The 12,410-nt window shown below is 40.8% G+C and overlaps 1 protein-coding gene across 7 annotated transcripts in view; it reads right to left on the bottom strand.

The window, feature by feature from the left end:
• The window catches only part of dennd1b (DENN/MADD domain containing 1B), a 113,478-nt gene that overhangs the window by 29,561 nt on the left and 71,507 nt on the right, over positions 1-12,410 (bottom strand). For all 7 annotated transcript variants that reach the window (XR_005640328.1, XR_005640329.1, XM_039812299.1 and 4 more), the window contains 2 exons: positions 11,271-11,372; positions 2,217-2,342 (listed from right to left, as the gene is read on the bottom strand). Coding sequence is in view for 5 of the 7 variants with exons in the window: in XM_039812299.1 (XP_039668233.1) it covers positions 2,217-2,342; positions 11,271-11,372 (228 nt within the window). In the remaining 2 variants the exon portion in view is untranslated. The remainder of the gene's footprint in view (positions 1-2,216; positions 2,343-11,270; positions 11,373-12,410) is intronic.

Genomic DNA, 12,410 nt, shown 5'->3' with positions numbered 1-12,410 from the left:
TATCGTGTAAGCATTGTTCCACGTGGATATAATAATTAAACAGCTTCTTTAAATCAAGACTGAAATTCCAAATACTCTTTAGAATAAACGATACTCACTGTAGTTTAAGCTTTATGGGTTATTATCCTCTTTGGTGCTTCAATTTTACAGATTTAGGTGTCTTGTATGTGTATGTGTTTTACGTATTTCAATTGTGGCAATGTTTAATGTTTGTTTTCATTCTAGGGACGGGCATTGGAAATTAGCAATAGCTATAAATGCTGTGATGCTGTACATTGGAGATTTGTTGCACAAATGGTTATGTCTAAGTATCTTTCCCTATTCAAATAAAAATGAAATGAAAAAAAAATGAGTGTGTTAAATAAAATGAATAAAACCAAACAGAGCTGTTTTTTCATACAGCTGTTTTGACATGTGTATTTGAATATACACCGCTTGTTTTAGTTATACCTAGATGTTTCAAAAATATTCCTTTTCAAAAACAAATTGCACCTTGATATAGACCAGTGTGTTCTTGTCTCTATGTGAACACATTATATTGATCTTCTATACATGAGAATATGCAATGTGTAATATTTTCTATCTAAAACGGTTTCATCTACTTTTGAAACGTGATGGCGACCTCCCCTACTCAGCGTTTTCACACCTGGTTGGATGATTCGAACTGGTTACATGCCCCCTTGAGTAGAACTTCGGCTAATTCTGCCCCTAAATAGTACCGAGCACACACCTACAGAGTATGTGCACACGACTTGGCTTCATCAATGGTGGTTAGAAACTAATTTGATCTGCTATTTCAGGAGTAGCGTGATGTTCCACAAATATCAGAACATAGCAAGTATCATCGGTAGCTTCATGAAAGCAGATGTGCTTGTTTGTGCATGTATGTTAACTACACAGATACTGTCTAAAAGAAAAGATGGTGTGAGTGAACTGAGAAATAACTGCATGTTGTGCTCACACAAACACACATGCAGTGAGTTTCAGTGCTTGTGTCAGAAGGGAGGCAGTTTGTTCGTATACTGTCTGTATACAGAGAAAAGAGAGACAGCATCAATAATGTAGCATCTTGACTCCGGGAGTCCACAAAGTCCAATTAATCTCAAAGCCAAAGGAACAAAGGCTTCGCTATTTGACAAACAGGACATGCTGTACTTTTCTCTGCTCTGACTCAGACTTGATAAGAAGAAAAGATCGCGAAAAGAAATGTTAGGGGGGCTAAGTAAAGGAGAGTAAAACACCAAAGGTGGCTAAAAGGGATCTTCAAAGGTAACGTCCTGACTCTTTTCAGCTCCTCTGACATTTCACTGCCACTGCCAGACAGGCCCACCTTAGATCTGCACTCCAGCTGAAAACACACCTTTTACCTTCAGTCAAAACTGCCCCAGTCTAACCAGACTCCAGTTAAATTTGACTCACCTCACCCAAACTGAGATCGCTACTGCATGCTACACAGTCTGAGGAGCAAATATATTATACGCACTTCTGTTAATATTTCTGCTTGTGAATGAAAATACAATCTGTGGCCTTTATACTGAACATGCAATGTATTCCTGTTGTTTTTATATACAATCTGATAGATCATAATCATTGTTTTAAAAATAGTAGTTATAAATATGTTGTTTTGCTGTCCAGTACAGAGGCAAGTCTGAGATGAGTTTAAATGGCAGTTCAGCCATATTACAAAAAGGAAACATTCTTTCTCACTTACATTAAGATGCAGATAGATATAGTTGTAGTTTACATTTTGAGATATCTGTCTCTGAGATTTCTGCTGCCACCCCAGTACAATATGGAATTAAATTCTGGGTCCTAACAATATTAAAGAAAAAAAAACATCAAAACAAAAAACTGTCAACAGTGTGTTTAGTGATTATCCAGTTTGTGAGACATTTTGCTGTGATGATCACAGACAAAATTCCATTCTATTGGGCACGGTTATCTCAAAAACTTGGATTATCAAAACCAAAATTGTCTGGACCGTCTGTAACGGTAGATACCACTAGAGGAAAGTGAGAAATGATGTGTTTTTTTTTTTGTAATTTAAAACAAGGTTAGCTCAAACACTGGATGTACTGTTTGTATCACACTCTGGGTTTGATGGTAAACAAGCATATATCCAAACATAAATGATCTAAGAAAGTAAGGCTCCAACATGACACAGCAATGCTATTACACAAGATGACTGGTGGTGATTAGTGACACTGGATCCTTACAGGTTTATATCTGAGGGCATCTCGATAGGATCCAAACAGAGCGGCCTGCACTCTCAGGAAGGCCCTCGCCACACCACATCCTGTTGCTGTTGACTGCTTCTTCAGCTTGCTTTTCAGAGAGGACACCTGGTGGAAAACAGAAAGAGAGAATGTGGGAGAGAAAGAGACAGAAAGTGAAGGAAAAGGGAGAGAGAGGTTGGAGGGCGGAAAGGGAGAGATGGGGGGGGGGTAAAAGTTAAATTATCACCTCTGAAATTGGTGGAGGAAACAGCTAGCCCATTCTGGGTGTGAAGTATCACATTTGCAGGTCATCTCAAAAAAGGAAAGAAAAGAAAGGGAAAAGCTTAAGCCTTTCCTCCAAGCTTATCTGTTGTGCTGCTGGGAGCACCTGCTGCTTTGCTAATTGAGCGGAGGATGGGGGGGCAGCGAGAGGGAGGGGACAGCAGAGAGGAAATGGAAACTCGCATCTTTGCTCTTCCTCTCTCACCCTCTCCCTCCATGCTGCCACCCCCGCTCTCATCCCCATCACCGTCTTGCTTTTTTCACTTCTCTCTCCATTTCTTACTCTTCTCCTCTTTCTTCCCAATCCTCCTGTTTTCCCCTCCCCTGTTGGCTCTCCAAAACTCCCTCTAGAAAGGGACTCTTGACATAAAATGTCTTTAATTATTTCCCCTCTCCTGGCTCCGTTTCCAGGACTCCAGGCGAGAGTGGAGGAGCAGCAGGCCCGAGCTTGTTTTAGGATGACAAAAGATTCACCCTGGCCAGCGGGCCCTGGGGAGTCTGGGGAGGAAGTTGTCAAGAGCCTCTCCTCACCTGCTCAGCAGTAGTCTGACTGTGTTGTGGCAGAGTGAGGAGGAGGCAGGGATAGCAAGGGACCACTGCTCTCTGTGTGGGCTGTGCCAGCGTAGCACAAAAGCACAACGTTTGATTGGGTTGCACAGGAGGTCTGGATTACTGTAATGCAGTTTGGTGTGGGCTGTGTAGTAGTACGGGCTTCAATCACAATTTTAATTTCAATTAGTGAAAAACACATTAATTGTACATCCTCACTGAATAACTTTGCATGGTTTCATCTTATATTCTATACCAATATAAAAAGCTATACATATATACTGTACAGTATATAAAAGCACAACAATTAATGCTTAATTTCTCTATATAGCACTCAGAAGAGTGTCACATACAGAGCCTAATGAGCCAGTGCCTAGTAAGAATTTGCTGTCTTGCTCAGGGCAGAGTAAGCCAAAGCGCTCCAGGTGAGGATGTTCTACCTTCTTACTTCACAACTCTGCTGTCTGAATATGGGTCGAGAAAACTGCACATGCAGAACTGATAAAAGTGTGTGAAACAACAAGGAATTAACATTTTTGGTTCGCAGTCTGACAATTAGATTTAACACTGCACTGCATATTTCACCAGACCATTCAATCACCTCTTTATAGAGTGCAACATTTTGTGGGGTGTGCTCTGGCGGTTCTGTGTTCGGAGTGTGTGTCAGATAATTGTATGTTAATTGTCTGGCTTGTCTGCCTCTGTGAAGCAGCATAGAACATTTAAAACCGATTCTATAAATCTATATTATTCGTTTCAATGCTGCTATTTGATTGTAGCAGTATTGGTGGGCAGGAAGAGAAAGAAGAGGAGATGAAAGCAGGAGAAGATTTAAGGGTTGTGTCTGCCTTTAAATGACCCCAGTTCTTCTGTAATGTGATACAATTTTGATCAGCTCTACTTCAATTAGAGGTGGCCAAATATATCATGCTGTGTAGCTGCAGCGTTAGAGGGATTGGCGTCTGCAATTAGCCTATCTGGACGACTTCAGGGAGGAGAAGCAAAGTGTTAGCACACAGCTCATACAGAGGACAGGCAGAAAGAAACAGAGGCTGAGAGAGAAGGAGATAAAGCGAGACAGAGAGAGTGGCAGTCTTAAACTGGGACAAAGACAAAACGAACAGCGTGCATTCCTCTCCCCTGGGCTTTCTCACTCTCCACAACGTCCCCGTGCTGCCATTGCAAATGCTCCCAGGCATCAAACAGGAAGTTTATCACGGTTAAATTAACAAGTGTCATCTCCATATTCACTCATTGTGCTAAATGCTTTTATGTTTATGTAAAGCCCTTTCTAAATTAATATTTCATGTTTATATGCGTTTTCACAGATTTTCTTTTTTTCAATCAAAGCAAACACAATGTCAATCTAAGTGGGGGAGGCATACCCCAAAGACTGTCAGAGAAGACGGGATAGCAGCGGAGTTCACTCTGTACACAGAGTTCTGTACAACAGCTTTGAACGGGTGAGAGGACTGCAGTGGCAACCACTTTTTAATGAGGTGGGGACACAATCACTTGTGTTTTGTTACCCAGAGAAAAATGGGTGATAAAGCAATAAAATCAAAGTTTCACGTTTATTCACGAGTAAGATTAGGCATTATGAAAAATAATCTTCTTTAGTCACACGTGGTAATTAATTAAATTGGCACATAACAAATATAGTAGAAGTGCATGACAGATACGAGAGTATCGTTTTGTTGCTAATAGAAAATCTAAGCACAGTCTTTTATGCGCTCCTTCACATACCCGATACAAAAAATAAATGTGTTTAGTAATTGGATATTGAATATGGCGCCTACGCCACAATCATCAGGTATGCCTTCACGGTAATGGCTCTGTCAAACTAATTAACTTCTACAGTTTGAGTGAAGCTAACGAGATGCGTACAGGCATCAGAGGAAGGCCAGGCTCTACAGGTGATAACCCTATTTGGCAGTGACATTTTTTAGTGTAAAGTCACAGTGGCGGTGATGAGATCAAAGGCAGAGAGTCCCCCATTGGGTCCAATTAGAACTATAGCATTGTACAGCGAAGGGGTGGCAGGAGGAGAGAGGGGAGTGGGTGGCTGAGAAGAGGGAAGAAAAAAAAAACTGTTGAGTTATGATATTCATAATCTATGCAGAGAGGCCTTTCCAGTACAGGTCTTCTCCCCATAGCTGTGATCTTTTCAATTTACATCAAGGGAAGATAGTTGGGGATGAAAGTGGGGCATCTAAGGCGCACAACCCACAGAGGGCAGACATGGGGCCTCATTAAGGCCCAGCCCAGCCAGCCCCAAACAGGGTTTGAAGTGCGTCACATAAAGAGCATGGGGTCAAAGGTCAGACATAGAACAGATCTCCATTTAACTCTCCAGCTGGAGATGGTAATTAGCAGGTGCAATGATGATCCCTGCCTGACTGTAAGGGATGATACCGCTGTATGTGACACCAGGCATCTGTATGAACGTACACACGGACACACACGGTGCCTGGTGGTGTCACCTACAGCGGTATCCTCCCTAGGGCCCTTACTCCTATCATTCTCACATGCATGTGAATATAGAATACTCAGGTACTGTGTATATTTACACAGTATCAAATATAGAAATTCTGAGGGCAAACTCGACAAAGACACAAACACCTCTCGCTATCTTTGTAAGAGATGAAGTAGCCTACAACTACTACTGCTCTATTCTAAAACTCAACCAGATAAAATAATTATCACTTTATGTTGTGCATGACAACAAGCAATATTTCTATAGAAAGTGCTCATATAATCAGTCACACCACACAACATATGAAATCTGGTCATTGCTGTTAATTAACTATTGGACATATCATTAACGTCCACTTCTAGTTAACAAGCAAAAACAGAAAACAAAACATGAGAAAAGTTAGGAGCCGGCTAACAATATTATATTTACTATTGAGTATATATATACAGAAAACTCTGAATATATATTTAGAATTTTCCTCTAAATTTTCACTCAAGCATAAAAAAAAACCTTCCCAAATAACGACCCTGACACTTGTCTGTTGTTAAAATAAATAAATAAAAAGTTGGGTTTTCTTCTCACAAAAAAAGAATGTTTTGTTTAAGATTCTGTCCAGGGAAAGAAAGCCATGGGGACGCAATTAAAGAACTACAAAGAAAAAAATAGTTATGAAAATCTCCCACTTTCTTTTGATGTGCTGCAGTCTGAACTGTACACACACGTTACACACACACACACACACACACACACATACGCATACGTACACACACACAACTCTGAACAAAGACACACGGAGAACCGGCATATACTCTCACACATATTGTACATGAGCATGTAACTAACAATCTATAAAATTCCATCATTCAATTCAATATGAATATTTGGTATTTTATGATTTATGTATTTTTTAATTAACCTCTTTTTTAAGTAAATGTCACAATGATAGGAATACTACTTAAGTTATTGGGGTGGAGTTAATTAAAATCTTTCATAACTAACCACATAAAATCACTAACCTCTAGTCTTTGGTAGCAAATATGAATATTAAATTAGCAAAGTGATAAAATAAAGAAATACGTAAAAACAATGAATGACTTATATAGACAAACTATTAAGGCACATCATGAGACATATAATTATTAGTCATTCAGTATGTTGATCTGCTGTTAAGCACATGCAATACAATGCAATAGCCAAGCGAAATGATAAAGAGTGAAAAAGCAATGGGGAGAAAAAGTCTGTGTGTGTGTATGTGTGTGTGTTTTAATAGGGCTATCTCATTGCCATGAGACTCTCCCCGGTGTGGGGTTACTTTGTCAAGCTGACCTCTTATAGCAGCTGAGTTTTGCATACATAATTAACTACAGCTAAATGTCATCTCTCACTTCAATAACTAACGCAGTGGGTGATGCTGCTCTCTCTTTTTGACTCCTAATCCGGAGTGAACCGCCGGCAGAACGAGAATGTGAAAATGAAGTGCAGCTTTTAAACTCCACATGAGTAAATGAGGGGTTACTAACACTGCAGAAAAGGAGTGTATGCACAGTTCAGCGCCATCTAAAACAATCGTAACCTGTAAAATAATGTTTTCAAATGAGCAGATATCGACATTTGCAGTTGGTAAAGTACAGACACAACAACAGCAACAAAATCAAAAGCTTTGGCGCTCGTTATTATGTGTTGTGGACAGCCAGACGGTTTTTGTGAAATACAGTATGTAACTGAGGTGGAGTAACCACATTCCCAGCACTGAGCTAACATGTAGTTAGTACACCATGTGAGGGGCTTTACTGTAAGTGACTCCGCTATACTGGGGAGGACACCAGTGAAATGAAACACCAAAACTGAAAATGAGGGAATCTGGTGGACATAACGAAAATCTGTAAGTAGCAAAAGTTTACTCTTGAACTAGATCTGAATGTCATTGATGAACATTCCTGGCCGACAATGTGTAGGTGTCTCTGTGTGTGTCAGTGCATCTGTGTGTGTGTGACGGTTTGCCTGCTGTCGGCTGTACTCCGTTGTAGATGATGATGTAGATGTTGTTTTCTGGGAGCATCGGAGAGCTGAACACCAAATTAAAGCCGCGATGTTTGATTAAGTGTGCCAGGTGATCTCAGGAGAGGCACGCAGACACAACCTCAACCCCCTCATTCATTTGTAAACCTCCAAATGCAAGCTTGAAATACAGGAAGTAGGAGTGTACGCTGTAAATTCCCCCCTTGATTGGGAATACAAATGATCAAATGTATGAAGGCTAGGAATGTATGGGTACACAGTGTCAGCAAAGCTGCGAGAGGCAGAGAGGAGGAGAATAGAAGGAATTAGGCTGTGATGTGAGAGGGAGCATCTGAAAATAAAGATGTAAGCTGCATTGTAGCACCTCACCTTGAATAGGTGGTACAGAAAGAATAATACATGAAAAAAAAAACTCTTCCGTCACTGGTTTGAGATCAATTGTCGGGATCAAATAAGAATCTGATTCGGTCACACACTGTTTGTTTTCAGAATTAAGAGACTCCTAATTCGCTATTCTTGGATACTTTTAATGACTAGCGTGGTAAACAGCTCTACCAACCAAAAGCCAATTATAACTTTATCAGCACAATCTCTGTGCAGAAGAGGAACTGTGGATCTCAGAAAGAGAAACAAAAATACCTTGATCTTCCAGGGAAAAAAATGTTTTTTTATGGAATATCTCTTTTCAGTGTGCTTGTCAACACATTGATTTTACTGACACGTGCACAGTCTCTCTGAGATTAATATGATTTATTAATGTGTATAAACTATTGAAAATTTTAGTTCAACTTAGGCAATGGTAAAATATGCAACAACCTGCTAAAAATACACAAAAGATCTATTTTTTTAATAATATCCCAATGTTTACCTAAAATATAGGAGTCAAAACAGAAAAGCACAAACTCAAATAAAGAAACAAAAAAAAAAAAAATTCCTTGATCTGCATTATTTTTTATACAAATATACCAAAATATACTGGTTAAAAGAATAAATGTTTGGATTGACTTTAAATAAGTACAAAAAAAATGTACAGGGCAAACAAAACTAAAAGTTAAAGAGATTCATGTGATTAATTTATTGCCACTGTCAAAACATGCTTTGTATATTTAAAAAGACAAATCCAGAACAAAAGTACAATTAATGCTGAACCATTGATTCATATGACGTTTCCAATAAAATAAAATGTCAAACGCCATTCTCAAAAGAGTGTTGCATCCTTTTTTTGACCCGTTACCAATTACTCTGTTATTCAGATCTTTCCTTTTTTTGCCAAACGGAACCGCTACTGGCATGGTAGCATTAGTAATAGTCAATAAATCTAAAATATTATGTGTGAAGTTGCGGGAAAAGACCATTAAGGGGCGGGCACTAGTGGAGCCGGTGTAGGGGTCCTGTCTGAAAGAAGGCGGCTAATTCGGGACAACTGTGAACTCTGAACCTGCTAAAAGCACGGCCACTGGTCAGCCGAGCCACGTAATAGAGTCCACATGTGCTCACAGCCTGCGTTGCCATAATTAGACGGATCTCTAAAGGTTTGCTTAAATCAACATCAGAGTGCTATGTTTTCACTCTTAGTTAGACTTAAAAGACGCACAAAAACTGCCTGTGGCCTTCACCTTTTATTCCATTTCATGGTTTATATATTCATACAAAGTGATGCTGGGCTTTTAAAGTGACAATAATCATTACTTCATAGGTCTCAGGGCTTCAATTTCACACTGAATAAAGCCTGAGTGTTAAGTAGCCAGTGTTACAGTGAGAATTGGAGAGAAATGAAGAGTGTTTCAAAAGCTCAGAAACAACGCGTGGCAACTCAGCCCAGGCAGAGAATCGCTCAGCATTAATCAAAATTTCAGGCCCTGTGTTTGACAAAATGCACAATGCCTCAAACATCTCCTTGTGTGTAAACACAAACATCAAATGCCATGTGGCATGTCCTCATCACTAACAAGCAAACTAACAAGCGACCTGGAATTCCACTCAATTAGTACCTGCTCGCTTCCTTATTAATCTACTAGCCTCCGTGAGAAGATGAGAGGAGACAGAAAAAAAAAAAAAAAATAGTGAATCGGAATAAAAACAACAACAATTTGTTGCAATAAATATATTAATGCCAGTGAGGTTTTCGTTTCAGGTGGTGTAATTTGACATGATATGCAGGCTATGTTCTGTCATTAGTAAGGAAAAATGGTGAGTAAGGGATCAAAGCAAAAAGGTTCTGAGCCTGCCACTTAATTTATCACACGGCAAAGACAAAGGCTTTTCTCTCTGCTTCTGTCGCTTTTCAAAAGCCCTGACTCCTTTTTATGACAAACTCAGTTTGCAATTTAATTTAGGACTTGAGTCCCTGGGTGCAGAAAAGCAAGCAGGCAGGAAGTGAAAAGAAGGTACTGTAGCCAGACAAGCACACAGGCAAAGAAGCAGGAGAAGCAAACAGCGGGAGCTAGAAACGTCCAGGCTGGTGGTAAGTACTGTGAGAGAGAGAGACAAGGAGGCAGACAGGTGTCGTGAAACTCCAGCAGCCAGGCAGAAAGGCAGGCTATAAGGCAGGCAGGAAAACAGGCTAAAAAGTAGGCAGGACATTGTATAAAATGTAGGAAAAGATCTTATCATTGTAGCTTGTAAAGAGGCATCAATGCACACCAGCAGTCGTGGTGGGCTGAGCAGTGCTAAATCAGGAGAACCAGAGAAGTGTGGGAATGTGACAAGGTCTGGAGTCTGTTGGGCAGTGAATTTAATTATATATTGCAGGTAGGGAAGAAGTCCGGTGGAACCTGAGAATAGCAGTTAGCAGTGGGGGTAATAGTGCGTCCGCAGCCTCAGCGGGGCCTCACACAGGAGCTTTAACACATAAACCCACAAAAACAGATAAACAAACAGTTTCCTACTTCGACAAAGACAGGGAAGACAAGCATGCATGTTGCTCTGTGTGTGTGTGTGTGTGTGTGTGTGTGTGTGTGTGTGTTTGAGCGACCCTGACGCCGTGGTGATGTTTCCTGTAGCACTGACCGGCGTCAGTGCTCCATTAATTAAAGAGACGACGCACTGGCAGGTGGCTTCACTGCCCACACTGGTAATTGGCCCCCTTCTTCCCACTCTCTCCCCCTAGAAAATCACCCATCTCTGCCTTTTCTTTTCTTTTCTTTGCCTTGTTCCCTCCTCCTATCTCTGGTTCTCTGAAACGTGCCAGTGGGCAGGCAGAAATGCAAGACTTTGTGAAATAATGATTAGAATGGATGGAGATGAAGGGAAGGGAGCTGCACATTTTCCCACAAGCCTCTGATGGTCGGGGAATGCTGTTCGCCTTCAAGCGTCATACACCGCGACGGGAGTTTACTTTAGACAGCCACAATCTGAGGAGCCAGTACTGCAGTCATTAATGATGTTGGGAGGGGACAGAGCTATACTTTGACAAGTTTCTGTATGTGTATGTGTTTGTCTGTGTATGTTTTGCTGTGTCTGTGTGTGTGTGTGTGTGTGTGTGTGTGTGTGCGCGTGTGCGCACATGGGCGTGAGTCAGTATGAGAGTACATTGGAGGACAAGAGAATGAGTGTTTATTCAAGAAAGACTCGATGTAAAAGAGGAAAAACGAACCCTTCCGTGTCATCTGTAATGAGACAATAAAGGTTAAGAAGCTCTTGAAGGTGTGTGTGTGTGTGTGTGTGTGTGTTGTTGTGTGTGTGTGTGTGTGTGTGTGTGTGTGTGTGTGTGTGTGTGTGTGTCTCACCACGTCACTGGGCAGGTTGTGCAGGTCATCAAAGGGACTCTCCAGGGTGTTGGTGTCCACATTCAGAATGACCACATCCTCCAGTGATCGACTGCGTACTCTCTAAAGGAGGAAATGTCCAGTGTTATCAGCCAACAGTGCACAAGCTGCCACACTAATAACTCTAATCACCATCTCACAATATGGAAGAAATCTCCATCTGTAAATACTATTACAACATGTCCAATTTTGCAAGCAAAAGTTCTAATATAATTAACAATTAAAAAAAGTATTCTGTTTTTACATAATGGAATTTAAGCATTATTTCTCAAAGTGAACCTATTTGTTTTTTGCCATCTAACATTTCATACTAATTAATTGTGTTTACTATTGAACATTGGTAGAAACATGTATGTTAAATAAATAACAACGAGCCTGAAAACCTAGTTTGGTTAATTATCAAATCATGACATTAAGTTAACGTTTGAAAAGTGTGGCCCAGGTGTGTTTCCTAGCAGACAAATTAATTTCTGTCCTGAAGCCCCAGGTAGGAGAAAGCACAGCGGTCACTTTTAAAACCACACTGTCATCACACTCCTTTACGATTAACGATGAAATATGGCGTGTAGGAAAATAAATATTAGGACATCTTTACTGTAACACACACATGCGCACAAAATGAAGAATGGCACCGAGAGGAAACATTTGGATTGCGCAAACATTTTCCACAGCACCAAAACCTCATGCATCAACAACAACAGAGTGATGCTGTGCTGCGCTGTGTGCATTCTGATGGCGACAAATTCAACTATTATTTCAGAGTGGCGCAGGATGCAGGCAGGTGTGGTGGTGGTGGTGGTGGGGGGGGGGGGGCAGCATAGTGTGTGAATTTCTAGTTTGTCACTTTTGTGACAGCCTGTGCAGTGGAGGCTCACATGCTGATCTGGACTAATTATGTAGTGGCGGAAAGGGGGTCTGTCACGGATGCAGAGTGTGATAAATACTGCCACTGCCGCAACTGTCAGACAAATATCACACACACACACACACACACACGCACACACACAACACACACACAACATATGCATTTGCACAATTACACACACACGTGCAAATGTGTGCGTGCTTGCAACGTGCATTCACACACAACCGAAGTGCTGG

The sequence above is a fragment of the Perca fluviatilis genome, chromosome 9, assembly GCF_010015445.1.
Source record: "Perca fluviatilis chromosome 9, GENO_Pfluv_1.0, whole genome shotgun sequence".
NCBI lineage: Eukaryota > Metazoa > Chordata > Actinopteri > Perciformes > Percidae > Perca > Perca fluviatilis.
This window is presented reverse-complemented; position numbering and strand designations above follow the sequence as displayed.